Source organism: Myiozetetes cayanensis, unplaced genomic scaffold (genome assembly GCF_022539395.1).
Source record: "Myiozetetes cayanensis isolate MyiCay16 unplaced genomic scaffold, myiCay2020 scf20-37, whole genome shotgun sequence".
Lineage (NCBI taxonomy): Eukaryota > Metazoa > Chordata > Aves > Passeriformes > Tyrannidae > Myiozetetes > Myiozetetes cayanensis.
The window spans coordinates 14,033,752-14,059,467 of record NW_026087412.1 but is presented as its reverse complement, the minus strand read 5'-3'; the positions used below and the strand labels follow the sequence as shown (position 1 = coordinate 14,059,467).

The 25,716-nt window shown below is 45.7% G+C and overlaps 1 protein-coding gene across 2 annotated transcripts in view; it reads left to right on the top strand.

Annotated features, from left to right (window-relative positions):
* ADCY9 (adenylate cyclase 9) overlaps positions 1-25,112 on the top strand; it is an 82,946-nt gene extending 57,834 nt beyond the window's left edge. For both annotated transcript variants that reach the window (XM_050317608.1, XM_050317606.1), the window contains 6 exons: positions 903-1,005; positions 4,115-4,323; positions 10,834-10,993; positions 14,024-14,172; positions 17,044-17,085; positions 22,953-25,112. In XM_050317608.1, coding sequence (XP_050173565.1) covers positions 903-1,005; positions 4,115-4,323; positions 10,834-10,993; positions 14,024-14,172; positions 17,044-17,085; positions 22,953-24,141 — 1,852 coding nt within the window. In that variant the 3' untranslated portion in view covers positions 24,142-25,112. The remainder of the gene's footprint in view (positions 1-902; positions 1,006-4,114; positions 4,324-10,833; positions 10,994-14,023; positions 14,173-17,043; positions 17,086-22,952) is intronic.
* The last annotated feature ends 604 nt before the right edge of the window (positions 25,113-25,716 follow it).

Below are 25,716 nucleotides of genomic sequence, written 5' to 3'. Positions count from 1 at the left end.
GCAGATCAAGTGCCAGAGCTGTCTTTAGGAAACTTCGCTCATAAACCTCTTACAACTCATGCAAAACTCAACTTTCTGTTTTTCCTCCAGAGGTTTGGAAATATAAAAGATTTTTTAATGACTGAAGCCTCTTTTTTGTTGTTTATTTTGATTTTTTTCTGCACCTTACACTGGAAGAGAAGGTGGAGGAGGGCATAAACACCCTCTGGTAGATGCTGCCTCTGGGTCCCTTAGCCCTTCTGAGCTGGTACCATTATTTGTCACTGGCTTTGATGATGATTCTGGTCATTTTAAATCTTCTGTTCAGCAGTAAATCTGAGCTCTCTGTCTGCTCAGGTTCCATTTCTTTGCAGCCCAGATCCTTAAGGGAGTGTTTTACCAGTCGAGTTACTGAGTTATTTTAGTGTCTGAAATAACGAGAAACTGCTCTTTTCTAAAATGGACAATGGGGTTTTTTTTCCCCCTAACAATTTGTCACCTTTGTCATCCTTGGCTTGCTTTGAGCAAGAGAATTCCACCCAAGGCACAAATATCCCAGAGCCACGTGTCTCCTGAGGTTGTGCCTCTGTAGCACCAATTAACCTTTACTGTTTGCTGGCTTATATTGCAATTATCTGTAGTCATCTGGAGTGAGAGCTGTTAAGTTGCTTGAAGGACTTGTTAGTCTCTTCCTGAAAGTAAAAAAGTTTGCTGTCTCATTTTATTTGCTGGAACATTTCCTTTGGCTGAGTGAGTGTTGTGACTAAGGGAGTACTTTGGTGATCAAGAGCAGAGAAAAGCCAAAGGAACTTCAAAGCCAAGGTCCAGCATCCCTGGAAACAGCAACCACAGAGCAGGGGGGGTCTGAAGGAGGTACAGCTGAACAAACTGATGTTTATATTGTCTTTTTTTTTTTTTTTTAGCCTCATGAAAGATTATTTCTTTAAACCACCTATTAACAAGCTGAGCCTGAACTTCCTGGATCAGGATTTGGAGATGACCTACAGGAGGAGCTACCAGGAAGAGGTGTGTTTCTCCTGGCGTTGGTTTCCCTCTGTAATCCATCTAAGCAACTTTCTGTCGTTTTCTGGGGTTTTTTTTTCAACACATCTCGTTGTTGTTGATGACAAGGGCCGTGAAATGTCAAATGTGATTTACTACTGGTATTGCTGCCTCTGAAAACAGCCTCCTTTCAGTTTGCCACAGAATCACAGACTGGTCTGGGTTGGAAGGGACCTTAAAGCTCATCTGTGTTCACCCCCTGCCATGGGTCTCCCTGGAGCCTTCTCTTCTCCAGGTGAACATCCCCAGCTCTCCCAACCTATCTCCAGAGCACGAGGGCTCCAGCCCTTGGAGCATCAACATACCCCGTACCCCAAATCTAGTCTTACATTTGGGCTAGAAATCTACTCTCACAGTCCACCGAGGTTCACTGATTACTTCCCACTTGCCTTTTCTCCATGTTCAGGTTAATGTTTTAAGGCTCTACATCAGCCAGAGAACCATGCCAGTAAAGGACCAAATGCTACTTGCCTTCTCATCCAATATCCCAACTTTGAAAATGGCAGCTTGGAATTTGATTTTTTTTTTCAAGTCACAGCCCCACGGTTACCCCTGTGGAACCTAAACCCTTGCTGAACTCAAATTCCCTAATTCCATAAGAGTGCTGCATTCAGAAACACTGTAGGATTGTAAGGAGCAGTGAGTATAAATTGTGAGGAACTCAGTATCTTCTTCAGGATTCTGCACTGAGCATAACAAGTCCTCAATTCCCTTGGGGGCTAATAATATCACAGTCTTTCCATGTCAGTGGATATCCCAGCCTGGCTGATAGGAACTGGCATTTACATAAAGTGACATTAGGTGTCAGTTAGAACTGAGGCTGCATTTTCACCAGCAGCTGAAAAATTGCTGCCAAAAGAAGGCAATTGCTCTGCTCTGTCCTTCCTGTTCCTCCTCCTCCCTGCCCCTTCTAATGGCTCTGGTGCTTACCAACCTCCCCCTGCTGTGAGCAGTTCATTTACTGGCCCAGCATAAAATATTCATGGTTTGTTTTTCTATCTGGGGCTCTTTCTTTTCCCATCCCTCTGTTCTCTGCTGTGTGGGACCTGCAGCTCTTGGAGGGGTCTGCAGATGCCAGAGCCAGCCCAAGATAAGGGTCTGGCAGCAGGAAGGGGAATGGGCCCTTCCTTCCCTTCCAGCAGTGCAGAGCTGTTGGTGTGGTTGATCCAGCTGCAGAACTGCACTGGGATAAATGTAGGTGTTGGTTTCTTTTCTTCCCAGTGGTGTGTCCTACATCTGAGGGCAGGTGGGATTTCTGCTCCTGCTGCTCATTGCTTTCAGTTCTGGGCAGGGTTGTTGTGTTCTCCCTGGCAATAGCCCCTATTTGCTTGTTTTCCAATACTTCCAGGTGAGACCTAACTTAATTTGTTTTGCCAAAGGAAAGCCCAGCTGTGTTGCAGTTCAGTCTGTTCACTTTGTTCACTCCATACTCATCCTGCAGCACAATTGTCTAGTGGTATCTGCACAAAGCTCCTGTAGCAACAACAGGGAGAAACTTCCCATGGCATACTGGTTTATTTGCAAACTATACAGGAAATATTAAATCAAGTTATTTCCAATGGAAAGATTGGAAAGAGAAGTGAAGTAGTAATAGTCAAACATATACAGATTGACCTGTTAATGGGGATATGTAGGGAGTTCCTAGAAGGAGCACCGATGAGGTCTGTGCATTTTGTTAGTAGTAAGCCATTAATTTGAAAATGCTTATATAAATCTCCCTGGAAATAGGAATCTTCACTCTCTAATAGTAACTCTGCAGCACTGGGGCAAAAACCTTTTAAAGCCTTAATATTAGCAGAGTACTGGTCCGAAACAGCAACAGAATCTTGGAGAGTGAAAAGAGTTGTCAGCAATCCTAGTTCTCTAATTGCCTGGCAGTCAACTGCTACTGAAAGTAACTTCCAGCACCCCTGAATTCACCTCTAATTACACAGTGCCAGCTGCATGGTCAGGTTGTGATCCCTCTCCCGAGTCAGCTCTGCTTCCCAAGAGCTTGCTTAGCCTGTTCTTGTTTGGAAATGAAGGCACTACTTAGCACTGGCAGAGCATCTTTAACACCATCACCTGGGGATACAGTGCTGCTTCCCTTAATTCAGTTGGTGGGACTCGGTGTGAGAACAGGATTCTGCTACTGTTCAGGTTAAAAGGTAATCTTGGCACTGAAGTGATGCTGCCTGAATTTACTGGGTGGCAGAGAGGTACAAATGAGGGACAAGTTGGTTTCCCGGTATTGCTGAGTGCAGGAAGTGTTCCGAGGAGCAAAGGAAACTTCCAGATTAAACCAGAGCCCTCCAACTGGGTGCCCTCCTGTTGACATTGATAACATAATTTCTGTTTGTCTTTGGAACTTGCTTTCTGTGGTCCCTTGGGCAGATGTAGACAGTCCTAAAACGGGGCTCATCCGAGTAAGCAGAGATGTGGAGCTCATGGTCTAGTTTTCAGCTGGACTGTCCTCAGTAGCACCAGCACTGGGCCAGGACAAGGTGGGATGGGAATGTGTGGTGAAGGGTTATGGAAGAGCAGGACTTGGTGTCCTGGGCTCTGATCAATTCGGATTACACACGGTCCCAGTGGCTGCTTTTAATGGTCTGAAAGGGAGATGTGAACCCTGCCACAGGAGCTGTTACTGTGGGGAGGTGTTTGGAGGGTTTTCTTAAAGACGCAGCAAGGCTAAAAAGTAAAATCTTGTTATTATTTGCAATTGAAATCATTGAAGAAAATGTCTTACAGCTTTATCTGCTAGTAATTATATTCATGTTTCTTTGCACAGAATAGTCAATTTTCGTGTTATTTTATTTCTGTATCATAATAGTGTGTAAAAAATCACCTCGAGCCTGGGGGCTGTGCTGCCAATGCTTTTTTTCAACATGGTCTTCTCAGGGAACTGAGTCAGCCACGGCACCACCTCTTCTGCTTCTTATGTCCAAACATTCCTTACACTGGATTAATGAAGTGGCCAAAACTTCTTTATTTATTACTGTTGTTTGGAGCTGCTGTTTCTCACCCGGTCGAGTTCAGCAAAGCAGCCTTTATCCACCTGCAGCCTTTCCCTCAATCCCTGTATCCCACGCAGGTTATAATAAACGCTCCGGTGAAGACGTTTGCCAGCGCTACCTTCAGCTCTCTGCTGGACGTGTTCCTGTCCACCACCGTCTTCCTCATCCTGTCCATCACGTGTTTCCTGAGGCACGGCATGGTGGCGTCCCCTCCGCCCCCCGCCGCCGTGGCCGTGTTCGTCGTGGCCATCCTGCTGGAAGTGCTGTCCCTCGTCGTCTCGATTCGGTAAATGGGCAGTAACGGCGCCTGGGAATGGCAGGGGGGGCCGAGGTGGTGGCCGGCTCGGGAACGTTTTGTTTGCCAGCACCCCAGGAACCCGCTTGGAGGGCGTGTGGGGTTTGAAGAGCGGCGTCAGCGCAGCCAAGGCTCGGGCAGATCCTGTGCAGAGAGAGCTCTGGCAGCAGGGATTGTAGGGAGGAGCGTGGCTCTGATGGGGGCCACTTATGGAAAGGTGATTGCACGCCGTGCCTGCGCCTCTTACTGTTCCTTGGGATGAGCCTCCCCTCACAGGGCTACCAGAATCCAAACAGAAAATTTTTACCTGTCCTTCAAACAAACCCACCCCCAAAAAAATTCCTAGGTGAAAGTACACAGCTCTGGGGTTAAAACTGAAATCGTGTATCAGAGGTGCAAAGAGCAATCCTTCTCTCAAAGGAAAAAAAGAAGAAAAATTACTAAAGTCACATTACATCTGTCCAGAAATAGTTTCTTTTTAAAGTTTCGTGGATTAATGTTGTAAAGAGCTTGTGTTTTCTGTTTGACAGCATAATTGGAGGTCAGCATTTCCCTGGATTCAGGGCTGTGGGATAGAGGGAAGGGGGCACTGGTTTGTCTCTGCAGAAGGAGTGGTACTTTGCAGTGCCAGCCCCACACAGCAGCAAAGAATCCTCAGTCCCTGCATCCTTGTCCTGCCCCTCAACCTCTCCTGTGCCCTTGGAGGGGAAGGCTTGGCTGTTAAACAGTGACTCCCCATTGCCCATTCATACCCAGTCACCCACAGGACGTGTCCTGGGCTCCGAGGACACCTGCAGGCCTTGCTGCTGAGGTGACAATCGGTGAGCAGCTCCTCTGTAACGTGGGGTCACTCACACATCCCAGTGTGGCAACCAGCAGCTGTACACGTGGAGCTCGTGCTCTCCTGGGTGTGTTGTCTGATCTGTGCAGATACCCCAGGCAACCTGTAATTAACCCAGATGATGGGCCTATTAATAAGTTGTTTGTTTGTGTGTACGTGTGAGGGCAAGTTCCCTGTGCCCTCCTCATCCCCGTTTTCCCGGCGCTTCCCTTGACACCGGAGCCTGATAAGGGTGGTGTGTGGAAACCTCTGTCCTCCCTTGCAGTTCTGCAAACCTGTCAGGAATGTGTAAGTCAAAATCCTTCTGTAATTACAAGTTGGAAGCAATTCTGCTGCTGTTTCAAGAGAAACAAGAGATTACAGTGTGCACTCTGACTTTACAAGGTACAAAACACTGGATTAGTGCTTTAGTCACTGAAGGAAGTTTGTATCTCAATGAGCATTTAAATGTATGTGTGATTACATCAAAGCTGGCACATAGAGTGGAGAGGGGTCAGGTGTGAACAGTGGAAATGCTTTTAAAGATGGTATTTCTTAGTAGGGGTGTTTGATTGTTGCAGTTCAAATCATTTTTAGAAAACCTAGAAATCCAGAAGGTTTTAAGAGCTGTGCTGGGAGATGGTTGAACTGGAGGGCTGTCATTGTAATGTATCCTAAACTGGATTAACTCATGTTCTGTCCTCTCTTGCATCAGAAAAGCATTTTCCCCTTTGCAGAAGTCTCTGCACGCTGGTTTGGGTGGGGGAGAAGTTGTTTTGGCACTTCAGTGTGCCCGGGCAGCTCTTCCATCTCACCAACAGCAGGTGGTCTGGGTTTGGTGGCCATGAACTTGTTCAGCTCAACACCCACTTTACTGAACAACCACTTTCTACCATCCAGATTATTTGGAGAAAATATGTGTTCACTCACTTTTCAGGTGAATTCTGCTTCATTTTAGTATTTTTCAATTCACTGTTTTTCCCACTTGTTTTCCCAATGCTACTCTGCATTTGCCTTCCCTTGGTTTGTCCATTTATAAAAATTATTGCTATAATCTTAGAAATATTTATAGGTAAGTACATAAGGTTTTATTGCAGTCCTGTTCTGTAATTGCTGGTTTATGGTTCTCTTAAGGAGAAGGAAAATTGTTGTTTTCAGTCTGTCTATATAGTCAAGAACTGGCAAAGTAGTTTTGCCTTCCTGAGCCACGAGTGGCTGTGCAGGGGTTTGGCTTCAGTGCAGCACTGTGTGGTCAACCCAGGGACCCCACAGATTCTCCTGGATACTTTGGGAACCAGGGATTGCTGGATGGAATAAGTGACAGCTGCCCCTCCCTGCCCTCTCTGTCCAGTGAGGAGTAGGGATGCAGAAATTGAGGCCCCAGGTGGGGCCTTTCTCGCAGGTTTTCAGTTTTAAATGTAATGACAGTGGTGTATTTGGGCAGAGCTTTGGTAAGAAAAGGTGTCTAGTTGGGTTTGGAGGGGGGTTTTGTTGTTGTTTGAAATTTATAATATGTATTTGTTTTATAGTAAATACACAAAATAGACTTTTGGGCCACCCCAGTCTCCTGGGGCACACACTGCTGTCCGGTTCCCTTGAGCAGAAAGAAGAAAATCATATTTTTCCTCTTCAAATCCTCTCCCCAGTGAGGACTGCTCCCTCTGACCACTCATTATGCAGTGCAGAACTTCCTGTGCAGAAATGTCATCCCAAATGACAATCACAGAATACCAGCGAGATATCTGCAGGGAGGAGATCGGACTACAATGCTGGGCACAATCCCAGAATTTCAGGAAAAGGGATTATTTTAAGACCAGAAAATTCTTGCCTAAGTTTCACATTGTATTTTCATTATCATGATGTGAAACACCCTGTCTTTAAATCAGTCTAAATTGTAATTAAATCCAGGACTCAGCCTAGCAAGGATCGCTTGGCTCTTGTGGCTCAGCCCTGGGTCCCGCCGAGGGAGGGGGAAGGGGAGCATTTTCTCTGCCTGGGCAAGGAGAAACAACTTAAAACTTGAGTTCTGGAAGAGCAGAAGGCCTCGTGGAGCAAAGCTTACGAGGGAGAAGGTTGTTTTGATTCCTCTGAAGTGTCTAATAATAAATTATTGGAGTACCTGTAGATGAGGATCCCACTGTTAACACGAGAGCCACTCGAAAATTAATTGTATAAAGCTGCACGCAAGAATTGGTGCTTCATTTGTGAGCACATGGAAAATGTCATCTCCTGCTCTGTAAATGTTCTGTAAAGAGTGTCCTTCTGCCCACTTGAAATGTAACTACTTTGACAAGTTCAGTTGAAGTGTAAGAGGTCCTGAAATTCTGTTTTTTATAAAAAAAAAACTTGGGAAACGTTGCTGAACATACAACAAGTGCAAGGTTTCACTTGGGAATCTGAGGAGTGTGTCTGCAGGAATGCAGGTAAAAGACAACTGCCCACTGTTTTTGTGTAAATACAGGATTTTTGCTAACTAGATAATTTTGGCACCTAGTTCTTGAGTAAAACTGGCCATAAATGAGTTTATTTACAAAAAATACGTTGCTTTTGATAATGTACTTCAGAGGAGACTGGGGGGTGAAGAGTTGAGGGCAGAGGAGGGGGTGTTTCACCCTGTTCAAAAGAGTGAGAGGTGGGAGCACTTCAAGTTGATTCATGAATTCAAAAGGACCTTTCTAGACAGCAAAACAAATTATCTCCTGGATGAAGAAAGCGAGTGCAATCACACACTGGAAGGGGAAGTTGTGCTGTTGTCTGACTAAGCAGAACTGCCCTTTTCCTGGTGCTTCACCTTCCCAGCCTTGCTGAAGTGCCACCCATGATCTGTCCACAGCCGAGAGACCCTGTGGCCAAGCACTTGGATCTCCCTAAATTCCCAGTGAGCAGGAGCAGAAATTGTTTCCTGCATCCAGAGCTTAATGAACCGGATCTGTTAACACGACTGATACACAGCATTGATGCCGGGGAAAACAATGGAGTCTGTTTGCCTTTATTTATTTCTAACATCTGGTATTTAATATCCCACCAAATTGCTGCTGTGCCAAAAGCTTTTGATTTGAACTCTGGGAATTGATTTTAAACTGCCAGTAAATAGAGAAATGATGGTAACAGTGTCCATTAGCCATTAATCATTGATGTCAAAGTTACTAATTTGAACTCCAGCTTGTGTAAACATCTCGGAAGCTTCAGCATTTAAGCCCCGTTGAGCTGCCCACTGACACTGCATTATTTACTGATACTGCCCTGTAGCCATTAAATCTGTCTGCAGCTCTCAGTGCTGTCTGGATTTAATGCACTCCTGACTTCCTGCGCTGGGAGCGCTGGGCTGTATCCACCGGCTTTCCCTGCTAAGGTTGGGAATTCAGTCCTTTAATTCCAGACATAAATACCAGCCTGAAAAAAAATCAATGCAAGAAGGTAAAGATTATCAGGAGAAATGTGACATTGCCCTGGAATTTGCACTGTCCCTTTGGAAACAAACAGCTGCCTAAATAAAGCAGTGGCCTCATCGCGGGATTAACCGATCGCGTTCGCTGATGGATTTGTTGCTATAGTTCCCACAGGAATTTGTCCTGGCATGGAGGCTTGGCAAAAAGGAAAATTGAAGGAGTGGAGTCCCTGGTGTGTGGGTTGGGGTGAGAGACATGAGCTGCACTGGGTGTGTGCCACTGAGCTGGGTGCTGTGCCAGCCAGGATGGGAGCGACGCGGAGATCCAGGGGAGCGTGGGCAGAGGTGCTGCCGAGCTGCCTTTGGAGAGACTGGGGATGCAGGGAGTCCCATTCCCTTTCCTCTCTCACAGTTCAGCCATGGAGATCCTAATCCCAGTCCCACCGGCTTTGGGAGAGCGGAACTTTGTTCTTCGAGGCAGGAACTTTATTTCAGGCGTTCTTGGTGCCGAGCAACCAGGGCTGCCCTTGGGCACAGGGGCAGTTCTGTCATTGGGGTAGGACCCTGTGTAACCCTTCAGAAACCCCAATTCTTACTCTACAGAGTATTGGGGGTTTTTAAACATTTTATCCTGCTCTCTATCCAATTTTTAAATTCAGTGATGTGTTGGAAGCTCCGTTTCCTGATGGAATACAGGTTCAATTCCTGGTGTGAATGGAAGTCCATTAAACTGAAAACTGGCAGATCTGTGAGCACCCTCTCGTGGGATCCCGGTGTATTACAGTGTATTCCGTCCTCCCAGATTTCTCTTTTTCTATGCATTTAAGGATAATTTCCAGACTTTAATAAATTAAAATTAAATAAGTTAAATTAGAGAAGAGCTCTTGATGCTTCAAAAAATTCTTGTGGTGGCAAAACTCACAGAAGTCCAGACCACAGAATTAGAATATCATTCATAAACAATGAATATTTAAAGGTGTGGAATGAGTGTCAAATTCTCATTTCAGGTGGTTTGTATCAGTCTTTTATTCAGCATAAACCCTTGTATTTCAGACAACAGGGTTAGGAATGAGTGTGTTGCTTTTCTCTGTTTAAAAATATGGTGATATGGGGTAATTTATGTAACTTTGAAGACTGGGAATTTCATATTTAGTGTATGTATACTTTTTTTTTTCAGCTGTGAGCATCTCTGTTTTAAAAAGGTGTAATTCTGTACTGTTTGGGCTCTGCTGTTGTCCAGAAGTACCTGCCTGGACTGGGTCTGGTAATTCCACACATCCCATTAATGGCTCTGGATGCAGCTAACTGTGCTCCACTACCTTTTTATGCCTCCATAAAAATAATTAGGCACTTGAACAGCAGTTGCAATTTTTCTCAAGTGACTGATGTTGAGCTTTGAGAAGGAAGTTATCCCAAGGATTTATTTCTGTGGATAAATAATAGTTTTCCACGCGATGCCCTTGAGCTTTGAGCATCCTTTTACCTTCCCTTATTCATTTGAAGCAATTAGAGCTGCTCTCATTAAGGAGCATCTCCGGTGAGCTGCTGCTCTCCAGAGCTCTTCCAGTTGGCTCCCTCAGCTCTTCACAGGCTCGGGCCGTGGTTTTATCGGCAGCTCGAGCCGTTCCTTCCCCGTGTGCCGGGTGGGATCCGCTCGGGATGCTGTGCTGGCTCCCAAGGAGTGGGGTGGGTGCCAGCTGGCCCACGAGGGGCTCAGCCCAACTGCTTCTCCGGCTCTGCTCCTGCCAGGCTGCCAGAGCTCAGCCCACGCTCCTCTTCCCTTCCCTAATGAGAGGGAACAGAGCCTGCTTGCAGACTCTGGGCGGTTGCAACTGGGAGAACTGGTTTGGGTGGCAGTGGGACGGAGCTGCACAGCCCTGGGTGCTGGAGCTGTTGGTGGTGTGCACGACGCTGCTCTTCAAACGTTTCTGCTGTTATTTTCAGTCATTTTAGTTTGTAAAAGCTTCCCCTCTCCCTCCCTGCGTTATTTATGAATGGAGAGAAGTCTTCCTTGTCCTTAACTGTCCAAGTAAGCAAAATTTGGCTTTCAGTTTGCCTGCTCAAAGCCCCCATCCCGAGGCTCTCCCTGCCTTTGCCGGAGCAAACACCCCATCACCTGTCAGCAAAGGTGGATTATTCCCTGGAATCACGGGCAAATGCTGTGGATGTAACACCCCAGTGGCTGCTCCCACAGCCCAAGTGAGGGATCTGAAGTTCAGTTCTTCCAGGTAAATTAGAGCCATGGGGTGATGCGCTGCCATTAACGCCCCGTCCGTGATTTCCTGTGTTCCAGGATGGCGTTCTTTCTGGAGGAGGTGATGACTTGCACCAAGCGTCTCCTGGAGGTGATATCTGGCTGGCTGCCTCGACATTTCTTCGGTGCAATCCTGGTTTCTCTCCCAGCTCTTGCAGTTTTCTCGCACTTCACCTCTGATTTTGAAACAAATATACATGTAAGTTGTCGAACTCCATTCCATAATGTGATGTTTTTGGATGGAACAAAGCTTGCTGTTTGCCTGCCGCCTTCCTCCGCCTCCCTGTGCTTTACATCTGTTTGATACAGATCCCTTGGAGGGAGAGGGCTTTGTGGATGGTGGAATTCCTAGTTTGTTATGTAAATACAGTCACAGCTGCTTTGAAAACCCTCAGACAAAAGAGGAGAGCCAAACCTAGAAATGCCTGTTACTCACCTACCTTTTTTTTTTAGACCAAGCACTTGTGCAGGGTTTTGTTCCAGACGGTGCAAGGAGTTTATCTCAGGCTTATGAATTTGGAGTTTCTAGGTGGACATGTTGTGTAGTGACTGGATCTCAGCAATGAGAACAGGATTAGTGGTGGGTGTTTTGGCTTTGCAGAGTGAGATGGAGGAACTCAAAGGAGAGAAAGAGAGCTCTCAGTACCTAGAAATGATCATTGCAGGAGCTGTGGAAATGGTTAAAGGAATGCAGTAACTGCCTCCTGAAGAGGAACAGAAAGAAATTGGCATATTTAGCACAGACACAGAGATCCACAGGGGATTTGATGTCTCTGACAATGAAAGCATTCAGAAGGGGAGGACAAGGGGTTAAATATTCAAAGAATTTCACCGAAATTCTGTAAATTCTCTGAATTCATAGAATCCCAAAATGGTTGGGGTTGGAAGGGACCTTAAAGGTCATCTCTTTCCAACCCCCTGCCATGGGCAGTGATGAGAAGGGGGAAGAACAGTTTGATTTAAAGGCCAACTGTAGCATAAAATCAGGGCTTAAAAACTGTGAATAAAATGGCCTCAAACTGGAGATGAAAGTTTGTTTCTCTGCAAGTTTCTCTTCAGTAACCACAACTCCTTTCCAGGAGCTTCAGGGAATTGTTTCACAAAGCTTTTGCTATTTCAGAGCTCTGGGTGTAAGTAATGGCCAGACTCTCCTCACTCTTCCTATCCCAGCTTATTCCTGGCTTTTGGGAAGTGTTTGTTCCATGGGAACATGTGACCACACATTTTTTCGGTCCTTGCTGATTTAAACACATATCCCGTGCTTATCACAGTCACAGGAGAGTGTGTTTGACATTCTGTTACATCCCATGTTTAAAACCATTTTGCAGCTTCCACCTTTTGGAACTTCACTTAAGAGTTTTTAGGAGGCTAATTTATTTTTTGTTAGTTCAGTTTAATGATGGTCTCTCTCCTGCAGGATTATCAGTAAATTAATTGTAGGAACGTCTTCTCTAAAGCCAAGGGACCCAAAAACCTTCAGATCTGTCCATTGGTTTTGATATCATCCCATTCATCACCATCCTTGATCATCTCTCCAAGCGTTTGAAAACAATGAAAAAGTGTTAAAAGCCTTTATTGGTGTGTTCTCCATACCTGTTCAGGACAGGCTGAGCCGAAACACTTCAGGCAGCAGCAGCAGCAGTGAAATGGTGAATTACATCACCAAGCTGAGAATGAACTTTGCTTTCTTTCCTCTTGCAGGTCCTCCAGAGTCGTGGGGCTGTTGGCTCCCTCTCCAAGAGATGTCCCAACTCGGCTTGTGCTCAGTGTTTCCACACTCATGGAGCTCTAGGAAATGGAGTCAATCTATAGAGGGTCAGGTAAGTGTCCTGTTTTACTATGACATGGTTTTGCAAAGTTTTTTTTTTATTCATAGCATTTTATACCCTCCCTGGATATAAAATAATTCAAATGAAAAATTAACAAAAACAGCCATGAAATTAAAAAAAAAAGGCAAACCAAAAAAAAAAAAAACTTTCCAAAGCCATGCATCCATAGTAAAATCCAGCACATCCTGACCCTCTATAGGCTGGCTTCATGCTGGGGCATCACTTGGAGTGAGAACCAGTGCTCTGCCACTTTAGGAGACCTGAAATGGGGGGAAAAAAGTAAGTTTAAGTTATGTTTTATTATGGACACTTCTGAAACTCCTTTTATCTGTTTTTGAGTCATTTCAAAAAAAAGCAGCAACTGTGCTTGTGGTTTAAAAATGGTAAATTATGTAAGGTTTTTTTCCCATACTGTGTCTGCTCTGAATCACATGCTTGTTTGTTATGCTACAGGATTGCAGTGTCTGTGCTTCAGCTGTACAGGAAATGTGAAATGAGAAATAAAAAGAGATTATTAGTGAAGAGATTGTTATTAAAAATAAAAGAAAGGGAGAGAATGATCATTTCATGCTGTAAAACACAGCATAAAGCTAGAACAGAACTCCCTAATGCAAGTGTGGAGTCTCTGGTTTAGCTTGGATGGTCGTGAATATTCTTGCTAAAACCAAAACTGGCACAAAATTTGACCACTACAGGATTGTATCTTGGGGAAATGAAGGTATTCTGGGCAATTGTCTGTCCTGTGCTTCCTTTTCATTATCCAGTGAAGTTGTGGGAAGCGGGGTTTGAGATCGGGCATTTGGAACTGAGAATGTAAAATTGTCCTTGCAAACTGGCACAAGTGGTCGTGTCACCAAGTGTCCATCGACAATGACCAAGGCAGATCTTTTCTTTTCAACCTGAGTTGCCCTGTTGCTGATCAGTGTGACAATGTCCTCTAAAAAAGTGTTTTTAAGAACAGGCAGGTGGGTGAAGTTGCATTCCACATTTTCAGTGCAGTGGAATTTTGATGTTTGGTTTGAAACAGATGGGATCTAACCCCAGCAGCAGAGTGGAGGTTGCCATGAATATTGACCTTTTTTTTTAATTTTTATTCTGTTTTAATAAGAAGAGGCACTGAGCTTTTTGCAAAGGTAAGCTGGAGGCACCGGAAGCCGCTGAAATAATTGTGTAACGCAGCGATACCAAACTCCACCCGGGCAAAATCGTGCCCAACTACCTGTGCTAAAGGTTTTCTTGCCCTTGGAAGGGAAGATGTCCATCTTCACGTGCTGATCCTGCTGCACCGTGCCCATAACGCAGATGGAATCAGACCCTTCTGCTCCCCGTGCCCGGTTCTGCCCGGCGCTGGTGCCCGGGGCGCTGGGCGGGCGCTGACTGGCTCTCTCTCTCTGTTGCAGTACACCATGTTCATGTGTTGTGCCATTCTCATCACCATTGTGCAGTACTGTAACTTCTGCCAGCTCAGCTCCTGGATGAGGTCCGTGCTGGCAACCGTGGTGGGAGCGGTGCTGCTCATCCTGCTCTACGTGTCCCTGTGCCCGGACAGGTGAGTGTCCCCCCTCAGCCCTGTGCTCCAGGGGAACGGATTGGGGGTTCTGCTCCGCTGCAAGGAGGATCTAATGCACAGGATTTTACCACCTGCCGTGACTTTCTCTGCCACCTCAACGTCAGTCGGTTTATTTCTGCGTTGTTTGTTGGTTTTAAGGTTTTTCAGGATGGTTCCTGAGGGCCCTCCCCTGTGTGCCACTGTCCTCATCTCCCGTGCTTCAAGGGCACACACGTGTTAGCAGGCCCCTAGAATTGCCTTTTACCATTTGTGTGAAAAGATGTCTTGTTAAGGAATTTCTCAGGTATTTGGTGGTGCCAGAGAGCCCAGATGTTCCCCCACACCTCCCTGGATTTATTTTTGCCCTTAGGAGCCCTGTGTTTTTCTTCCACCACCCTCCTCAAGGCACCGGTTTCCTTTCTCGCTTTCCTGCCTTTTCAGAGGGTGCTGAAGGACAGTAACCAGAAGAATCAGGATAATGCAGTTTCTGTGCAATAACCCTAAGTTATTTCAGTTTTCCTCTGATAAGCAGTTTTCCCCAAGGAGAAATTGTTCGTATTATTCTCCTGTTTTCTTGCCAAGAGAACCAAGGGGGTCTTTCCAGCCTTCCACTCCTACTGGCAAAATTTTATAATCTACTTGCACTTCTCATTGGCTCAAGACCTCTCACAGCCTTTGGTTCTCCTGGGATGCACTTTGCAAGGTCTTCTGCTAGATCAGCCTAGTTCCCCTCCTTCTTCAGAGACCTTCATGTTTTTTTCATGGTGAAAAACGTGAAAAAACCCCAAACAAACCAGAAAGAGTTGGCAGATACATGTTTTATGTGAGTATTTAACTTTAATCCCCTCTTGAAGTATCTTCAGTAGTCTCTTTTAATCTTGATTTAATTTATATTAAAAAAAGAGGGAGCATAAAAGTCACCCCTCACAGCTGTTCACATCTGTGATTTGGAGGTGGCTGGAAGGGCTGTGGGAAGAAGGTCTTAAAAAAAATATCTTAGAGCTGGAGTCTGTTGACAAAGTATTTCTAGATCCTGCTGGACTAAAGAAAAATCCCTCTTCTGTCAGTCTGCAGAGCACTCAGACAAGGAGGGCAGGACAGTCCTTTCCAGCCTCAGTGGAGGGAAGGAGTGCCTGGGTTCTGGAGACTCCCCTTCCTCCTCCTGGATTTGTCCCACTGGGTTTAGGTTCCCAGTGTAGCCAGCACTGTCTGTCCTCCAGCACTGAGTGACCTTCTCCTGGGAACAAAGATGACTTTCTCCCATCACTTTTCCCCCTGTAGCACTGATGATTCCACTGGCCAGCCACCAACTTTGCTGAGAGTCCTGGAATCACAGAATCCTTTAGGCTGGAAAAGCCCGCTTGAGCTCATGGAGTCAAACTGTGCCACCAAGGCCACCACTAACCGTGTCCCCAAGTGCCACATGCACAGGGCTTTTAAATCCCTCCAGGGATGGGGATTCCACTCTGCCCTGAGCAGCTGTGCCAGTGCCTGACCACCCTTTCCATGAGGAAATTTTCCCAATATCCAACCTCAGCCTCCCCTGGCACAACTTGAGGCTGTTTCCTCTTGTCCTGTCGCTTGTTCCCTGGGAGCAGAGCCCACCCCCTCAGCCCCAGGTTTGGTTTTTCAGGGAAGTCAGTGAAGAGCAAACCCTTGATGCCAGTCCTTGAGTCCCTGGTTCCTCTTCCATAATTCCCCCAGGCAGGAATCCTTGCAGCTCCTTCAGCTCCCCTCGTGCTGGGGGGTCTGCTCAGAGCTGATGTGACACAACTGGGTCATCCAGAGCCCTTTGGAACAGGGAATGGAATGGACTTGTGCACAAGCTCTGAGTTAGGACTTTGTGCAGAAAGAAACACAAAGCTGGGGATTTTCACTGCTTTTCAACTTTACTGAGGGATGGGGAAAGGCTGTTCCAAAGCACAGGAGTGGAGACCTTGCTGTGGTGTCAGTTCACAGCATCAGCTCTGGCTGAGTGTGGAGGGGTTCTGTGAATGTTAAAAAACCATTATCTTAAGAAACGTTGCTGATGATTGTGTTCTTCCACCTGTGATTTGAACAGGGGTGACCACTCATGAGGAAAGATCAGAAATCATGGAATATGTTACCATTTCATCCCTCAGAAATAAATGTTTAAAGTAACAGAGCTCAGTTCAACTGCAGATCTGAAGAGGTGCTTGATAGAATTTATGCTGAACAAAACTAATACAGGCTGAATTAGTGAAACCCATAAATTCTGCTTCTTAATATTCATCTTCTAGCTCCTTTCTTACCATGAATCTGGGTGATAATTTTTGTCACAGTGGTTATTGCAGCTTTGTCTGCACCACAGGTGGATCCATTCTGCAGGTTTCTTTACTTCTTTTTACAGATGAAACTAACCCTGAGAATTTGATACTCTCTTAAAAGTGCTTGAACTACTTATTTTCTGCAATGGCATCTTCAAAAAAACCTGTGTTTGTTAGGGATTTGTTTGTTTGTTTGTTTGGAGCAGTTGGGGGTTGCTTTTTGTGTTTTATTTTTAAAATCTTTGTACTGTGTGCTCAGATAAGATGAAGGCATAACCAAGTTTTAGAGTTCTGAGCTTGCTCTTCCCTGTTTCCCAGGTAAGATGGGATTGTTTAACAATTACTGGTTCCAGGAATCATCAGTTTCCCTTTGCAGGGATTTGCATCTCTGGCTGGTTCCTTCTTTCGAGCCAAAAGAGCAGATAAGTCATGTTCAAACAAAGATTTGTGAAGCTGATGAGGTGTGGGATGCAGTTATTGGTCTGTATAACAGGGAAGTTTAACATTCTCTCTGAAATTCTGCAGGATGGTTTGTTTATTGCTTTAACCTCCCCTCTGAAATTGGTGCTTTTTTTAATTTCAGCTCCATGGAAACTCCTCATCTAGATTTGGCACAGAACTTTAGGTAAGCTTTATATAAACTTACTATCTTTATGTTTAGGGATGGAAACATTTTCAGTGAATTATACGTAGCAAGATTTTGCATCCACAGTAATAACTTGGGAGCTCAACAAATCGGTTCAGCAGGTTGTGTTTAAACTCTTCACGTGTGTAATTTCCTTTACAGGGGACTTGGGTATGACCAGAACTCATCAGAGCTGATGCTGCTGTCAGAGTGGTGTAATGATATTTTCTCTTTAAATTGGATTTCTAGGAAATAGAACTGTGGAGGAGCTCTATAAAACAGCATCTGTTTTTTCTAGTAGTAGCAGTTTTTAGAGCATTATCTGCACATCACAAGCTGTTTGTTTGGTTCCTTGGCTTGTTTGCACCATTCAGGAGCAGTGTGAGTTGGATGCTCCCACAGCTGGACGGGGGCGAATTCCCTGTGGGAGGGGAGCTTCTGCTGGAAAAGCTGGATGTGCAGCCAGGTGCCTTCCTGAGGTGAGATGTGACAGTCTGGCTGTCACCTCGGCTCACCTGGGCAGAACAGCAGAAGAAAATTGAGAGCAAAGGAAATTTTAGCCCCCAGACTTTTCAAACAGTCAAACAAAAATCTCTTCCTGGGTTACTGATGGCCCCTTATAAACAAACACATTGAAGATTCCCTCTGATTATTTCAGTGTTGAATTTCTCACGGGTTTTATTGCAAATTTGCAATACCATTTTTAAAGTGTTCTTACTTGTGTTTGGTGTTAGACAAGTATGTGCTTGCTGATTACAAGTTTGGGGCCAATCCTGGGGTCACGCTGTGCTTGACTGAACTACTAACCCTGAGCACATGTGACTCAATAAGTCACCCAAACCGGGCTTTCAGGAGATGATGCTTTTCCTGGCAGTATGTGTCAAAGCAAAATCACTTTTTAAAACCTGTCATCTCCATGAATTCTGTGGTAGTGGGGAAAACACCTGGATTTAGTACAGAGAGATGGGAACTGGGCTGTCACATTAGGTATTTCTTCACCAAGGACTCAGCACTTTAGTGTTGAGGCTTGGGGGGCTTTGGGTTTTCTTACACGGGTTTTCCTTCTTCGTGGCTTTGATTCATAAAGGTAACTTCACTTGCACAGCAGAATTCCAGTGCACTGAACCCAGAATGGAAATTTAAAGCCAAAAGAAGAGGCAGCTTGATTTTTTTCTGAACAAACTCTGCAGGGAACTTGCTGCAAAGGCAGTGAACAAAGTATTAAAGTGTGGTGCCCACTCCAGTAATGTCTTAGGATCAGTCCAGGTTTGGATCCTTGGTGGTTTATTATTAGTTTGTGAAATCACCAAAGCTTTTGTGCTGCTCAGAATTACAAACCTCTTCCCCAACAGGCTCCCAACCAGCTGTTAATCACTACTGAGTAATTCATCCTGCCTTAAATCATTGACAACCAGCTCTTCCCCTCAGTGACAGAAACCTGTGAAAAAATCAGTTACCAAGCATGCAAGTATTTTTCTTCCATAAATACAGAACTTTTAAGTCACTACAGGTGAAGGTGAGAGTTGGTCAGAGACCAAACCATGGATGTCACTGAGCAGGTGTGGAACAGGCTCTGCCTCTTTGCAAAGCCTGACTTATCATTTAAAGACCAAATAAGGCAGTGACCAACATTTCTAAACTTAATTCTTCACTTTTTCTTAGGAGGTGTGCTGGGTTTGTGTGTTCTCTGTGCTCCTTTATTTGGGGAAGAGACCCATGTGCATGAGCTAATACTGCTTAGCACTGCCCTTCAGTCCAGGCTCCACTGGACCTGATGCTGCCCAAACTTGTCAATCAACAAGTATTGGAAGTTAAAAGAGAGAACTGGGAGTTAATCCTGTTCTGTTTCTACCATTAAGCAGAATTTGGCTTTTTTTCAGGGCTCTTTTCCTGTACATTATTGTGTACCCCATTTCTGGAGTGCTGTGCAGACAGAATCTCCCCTTTTCCTGGTGATGGACTAATAAAAAGGTGGAACTCCCTTATCAAACTTTTTTTTGCAGCACCTTTCTCATGGAATTAAAGAAATCAGGTTCTTTTCTCACCCCAGTCACTGCAAAAGCTTTCCTGTGTTCTAGGAGGGCCAAACAAACTCATGTTTGGCCTTTAATGAGGTTGTTCCCTTTCCTGGATCAAGAATTGAGATAATATTAATGTTGCCTAGGAAGAGAGACACCAGCAATGGTGATGAAGTCTTAGCACAGAGTTAATCTCTGGATTGTCCATGAACCCAAATATGGAATCTGCCTTGTTTTCCAGGCAGCCAAGTTCTTCAGCCCGAAGGATATGACCATAAACTTTGTCTTTTAAGCAGGAAATATTTCCCATTTTCATTCCTTCCTTACCTCAGAGCAGGTGGGGTGTATTGTTTTGCACTGTGGCTGCTTGGGGAGGATCAGCAATAGGAAGGACTGAAATGTTGTGGTTGTAGGGAGGGGTTTACAGGCATCAGTTGTTCATCGAAAGCAGCACTTTGATCCCTTTCTCCTCACCATTCCTCCACTGCATTCTTCTCTCAGATTCATCAGGCAGGCATCCTCTTTAGATACAGCAAGATATCCAAACCCAGACAGGGGTTGCTGGCTCAGAAGCAAACTGGCTTTCCAAAACTATAAGTGGAAAGCCATTATCTTTCTGATTTGTGATCGAGATTCTATCTCCAGAGCTCCCACTTGTTCCATGTTCACACAGCCAGGGTGGAGGTGCCAAGTTAATAGTGAGGTGGCTGTGCCAGGCAGCACTTCACCACTTTGAGTTAAAGGAACATTGTCAGCCTAAGATTTCAGTTTGAATGACTTTGAAAATTCATTTTCTGCTGCGGCAACTCATAAAAAACTAGCATTTGGAGGGGTGGAATCTGTTCTGTTAGAGCTGTGGGGTTTTTTTCTTCTTTTCATTCCAAAGGGTGACTCCAGGTCATCACTGCTGACTTGTGAGGTGATTTATAGTCCTGTAGGTCCTGTAACCTCATCACTGGGACATCCAGACATTGGCTTTCCAAACGGGGACGCTGTAATCGCTCTCTCCTCCAGGCTGGAATCCACGCTGATGCTTCCAGCAGTCGCATTGGGATAGAAACCCCTGCTCTGGAGAACGCTCTGCTCCTTCTTTTTTGGGATCCCAACCCGTGCCTTATTAATGAAATCAGGTCAGAGAACAGTGAGTCACTCCCTGCACAGGGAGATCTCTGGGTTGGAGCCCACATGGCAAAGAAGGTCAGGCCGGTGCTGAGGAGGTGACTGAGAGCTCACAGGTGCCAGAGCTTCAGGAATGGGCAGTGGGAGGCAGCAGCTCCTTCCCAAAAAGCGGATTGTGCCTTCCACTTTTCCTAATGTACCATTTGTGGCTCCCGCCTAATTCATTGGAGAGGAGTTAAAGTACTTTGAGGAGTGTTTTGTACAACAAAGTGTAAATAAAAAGCCTTTAATGACTCAAATAAATCCCTGTGGCGGGGACGTCTGATGTTCCAGAGGATTATCTGGATGAAACTTGTACTCTCAAAGGAGTAACATAATCATTGCTCAGATCCTCTCGCTGCTCTCTGCCCACAAGATGCAGGAAATAACAAACTCAGATTCTGAGAAGAACCTGAGTTGTTTTTCTTAAACAAAATTCTTTCCTCAACCTTTTTTTTTTATTTTCCAAGATCTTTTCTCTTGCTTTACCCGCCCCTCATTCTGTTTTATAAGCATGTCAAGCTGGGAGGATATTTTGCCACCTGCAAAATAGGTAGCAAGGATTGTATTTCAGGATTTGTTCCCATTCTAGACCTTAATTATAGAATCATTTGGGCAGGAAAAAACCCCTAAGGTCAGGGAATTGTAGAATACCCTGAGCTGAAAGGGACCAACAAGGACCATCAACCATTAACCCAGGACTGCCAAGGCCACCACTGAGCCATGTCTTTGGCTTAGTCTCTGACTTGTCTTTCAAGGAGGAAATAATTAGGTTCATAACAGAGGTTCTGTTGAGAAAAGTAGCTGTAAGTTACAGGACACTGATGGTGGGGACCTACTTTGGGCTGGGCATATCTCCTCCTTTCATTGTTCCTTCCTGAAGAGGGAATAAAATGAGTATTCCTTCACTTCTCCTGGGAGAAGCATATTTAGGGTAGAAAACAAAAGGAGCAATTTCCACTATAATATGTTGTCTTATCTTTCATCTGAAATTCAATCTACACACTCTGTGTTGTAAACATTTTACTTACAGCCTCACTGTGATAGAAGTTAATAGAAACAAGGACCAGGGCACAGAGAAAGGTTTTCAGAGGTGGGGCATATTCATCTGTTTCCCAGCTGTGCTGTGGTTTTGCTTCCTCACACTTTCCTGTCAATCAAGAATTTGAGAATGATATTCAGAAGAAGAAACCGTGTCTCTACTCAGTTCTAAAATATTTCCAAAGTGGAATCCTGTCCCTCATGAACAGAGAGAAAGAAACCAAGCTGAGAAACGTTTTCTTGTGCTATAGAAACAAATTCAGCCTTCTCTTCTTGAGCTGTTGCTCCAGTTGTGCTCTGAGCTTTAAACTCTTCATAAGGAAATGGAGGCACTGAGCTTGCATTGCCTTTCTGCTTCTCAAGGAGAAAGTGATGCTTTCCCTTAAAAAAAAACCCCATCTCTTCACTTGGAAAACTTCAGCGCATGTCTGATCGTATCAAATCCTAAACTTTGGCATCATTTTATACAAAAAAATGCAGTTGGGTGCCTCCAGAACTGACTGGGTGCCAAGCTGTCTGGGTTTAGCCTTGGTTTCTAGGATTACATAGGTGGGGCCTTCTCAGATTCACTTTGTGTCTTTGCCTCTCTCCAGAAAGTTGAGATTGTAGAGTGCAGATGTCTCCTCGTTAGGGGCGGTTTGGCACTGGCAGATGCTCCATCAGCGCTTCATAATCTGCACAGGCAGGCGACAAACTGTCGAAAGGATCTGAGATATTGCTCTCAATCTCTGTGAGGCAGGAGTTTTTTATTATTTTATGTAATCTTGGCACTTTGAGAAACTTTCTGTCTCCACCATGAGGAGCCTCAGTGGTTTTATCGTAGAAAAGATGTCAGCCCAGAGCTCCATACTCTCCACTTCTGTGCAGTTCATAGAACCACCAACTGGGTTGGAAGGACCTAAAAGATCATCTCATTCCAACCCCCTGCCACGGAGGTTCTCCACAGTGTGTCTTGTACCTTCTTCCAACCCTTCCAAACCTAAAGGCATGTGGCAAAGGTCCTGTTGATGGAGAGACGAGGAAAAGGCACAAGGAATGTAAAGCAAATGTTTCTGAATATTGGAGGTAATACAGAAAGAGGTAAATCCCACAAAACTCACACACACCCCCTCTGCACAGAGGGCACAAACCCACAGACGTGCACATACCCACAGATATCTGAACACACTAAACATTGTTAATTATTACTGAACATTGTAGATGCATATTTACATGTATGCTTTTTAGCTGTATATTTAGGAATAACGATACTTATAACTTAGTGCCATGGTCTGGGAACCACGGTGGGGTGGGATCAAGGGTTGGACTTGAGGATCTCAGGGGTCCTTTCCAGCCCAGCTGATTCTACGATTCTGTGATTCTGTGATTCTATGATAGCTGTTTCCTTGGTCAAGTCCTTAAAACAGTACTGGGTGACTTCCATGGTGCTGAACCTGATAATAAGGAAATACTCAGTTTAAGAATTAAATTAATTCTTTGGCGTTGTTTTTAACAGCAGATGAAGTTCTCAATGCATATTTTATATTTCAGTGTGTGGCTGCACTTCCCACACTTCGTTTTGCAGCAGAGGATTTCTGTCTGCGGAGCGGCAGTGGCAGTGCCCTGACTCTGTGGTTTTAAATGCACCTGTCTGTTTTTCCCTTCCTCCAGCTCCAGGAAGAGCCCATGCAACAGCTCGGTGCCAAATGACACGAAGAGGCCGGCAGAGCTGATCGGTCAGGAGGTGGTTCTGGTTTCCTTCCTCCTGCTGCTCCTGGTCTGGTTTCTGAACCGAGAGTTCGAGGTCAGCTACCGCCTGCACTACCACGGGGACGTGGAGGCCGATCTCCATCGCACCAAAATCCAGAGCATGAGGGATCAAGCTGACTGGTTGCTGAGGAATATTATCCCGTACCACGTGGCTGAGCAGCTGAAGGTGTCCCAGAGCTACTCCAAAAACCACGACAGCGGTGGGGTGATCTTTGCCAGCATAGTGAACTTCAGCGAGTTCTACGAAGAGAACTACGAGGGGGGCAAGGAGTGTTACCGAGTGCTGAACGAGCTCATCGGGGATTTCGACGAGCTGCTGAGCAAAGCCCACTACAGCAGCATCGAGAAGATCAAAACCATCGGGGCCACCTACATGGCGGCGTCGGGGCTGAACACGTCACAGTGCCAGGACAGCAGCCACCCCCACGGACACCTGCAGACCCTGTTCGAATTTGCCAAAGAAATGATGCAGGTGGTGGACGACTTCAACAACAACATGCTGTGGTTCAATTTTAAGCTCCGGATCGGCTTCAACCACGGCCCCCTGACGGCCGGGGTCATCGGCACCACCAAGCTGCTGTACGACATCTGGGGGGACACGGTGAACATCGCGAGCAGGATGGACTCCACCGGCGTCGAGTGCCGCATACAGGTGAGTGAGGAGAGCTACCGCATCCTCAGCAAGATGGGGTATGACTTTGACTACAGGGGGACGGTCAACGTGAAGGGCAAGGGTCAGATGAAGACCTACCTTTACCCAAAATGCATGGACAACGGGATTGTGCCGCACCACCAGTTGTCTATATCTCCAGACATTCGGGTTCAAGTGGATGGCAGCATTGGGCGGTCTCCCACGGATGAGATTGCCAACCTGGTGCCTTCTGTACAGAATTCTGATAACACAGCCCATGGCACAGATAACTCAGAAAACAAGGACATCCCTCCTTCCGCCAAGAAGCTCCAGCAGGACGCGGCGAAGGCAGAGGAGAGGTGCAGGTTCGGCAAAGCCGCAGAGAAGTCTGACTGTGAGGAAGCGGGGACTGAGGAGGTCAATGAACTGACAAAGCTAAATATCTCTAAGAGTGTATGATGCACTATCAGAGTTGCATGAAGTGCTCTGTCCATAGAAACACACTGACTTTTGCAATTGGCAGTTTTCTTTTTCAAGAGAGACCTTCTCCACCCCCGGGTTGTACGTTTGCGTTCATTTCGGCACCTGGGGCTGTGTGGATCACAGCTCTTCAGGGCTTGTTTTCATCCATCTCTCTCCTTCATGCCCCAGATCACATCTCAAGCTCCCCAGCTCCCTTGTGCAACCATCTTACAGCTGAGTAGAGGATATTAAGTGCCTTCAGATATACTCCATTGGACTCCCTGTCAAGGTACAGAGGCCCCAAGTGAAATCATAGCTTTGGGTATTTATCTAATTTTAAAGAAAAGCTGTGGTTATATCATTTTTATTGTTGTTTCTCACAAAACACTTTTTTTGGCTAATGCAACTCCTTGGGTTTTTTATATCTCTCGGAACAAAGTTTTACTGTTATCAGACCTTTTGTATGTAACACACAGACATGTGCATGTATCTACCATATGAGACTGCTATAAAGTGCCAGTAATGCACCACAAGAATGTCTGGGCGAGGGGTGACACACTCTGGGTCGGGCTGGAGGAGGAGTCGTGGCTCAGCCTGTAGTTAGGGCAGGAGGAGCAGCCGCTGCAGTTCTGTTCCCCTTTGCCGATGCTTTCTTCAGCCTCCACGTGCCATCGTGTGCTTTGGATACACTTCTTTTCCGTATAGCCAATGAGTTACTGATATGTGGGAGAGGAATAAGGGTTGGGACAGCACCAGCTCTCGGGACAGGTTTCCAGAAGCAGACGAGAGACCTCGGGAGTGTCGCAGTGCAGGGCTCACAACTCCCAGCGCCGTTCGGGGTTGCTCCGTACGCGGCTGAGGTGGCCAAGGTAGGTGACGTCGGTGTCTCTGAGCTGATCGGAGAGAGAGAGACTGAGAGAGAGAGAGAGGAAAAAAAAAGCAAAATAAATGTTTTGGGAATGCCTTTATTTATTTATTTATCTATTTTATTCCTGTTTGGCTTTTTTTTTTAATTTTCTTTTCTTTGGGGATTTTCACGTGTGCGGAAGGGATCGGGAGAGAGGAATCGGGATTGGTTTAACGGGAGTAATACGATGGTGTTTTGGCCTCTTCGAGCTACCAACCACTGTGAGGATGTTACCTTAGGCAATATTTGTTTCCAAGCTGGAGACACTTCAGAAGCCACCAAACGCAGTCGAGTATCCCAGCTTCCCTCTGGAGCGAACCAATGGTGCTGCACAATATTTTTCAGGATTTCCCACACACACACACTGTGCTTGTGCAGCAGGGAACAGGGCAGCATGCTCCCTGCCTGCCACTGAAAGCGGGAATGGGGAAGAGTCCTTGTAGTGAGCTGAGAAGCACAATCCTTTCCCAGTCCTGTGGGTGGCTCCGTGCAGCCCTGGGAGTGGGTTCCTGCGTGAGCACAGAGGGAACTGTGGGATGGGGGCCGTGGGCTATGCCAGTCTGTCCTCTGCTTCCCTCACCTCCTTCACTGGTGTTTGATGCCCTGCTTTGGATTGACCATTCAGCTATTCCCATTCAGCCTTGTGACGCCAAATAAAGGATTTT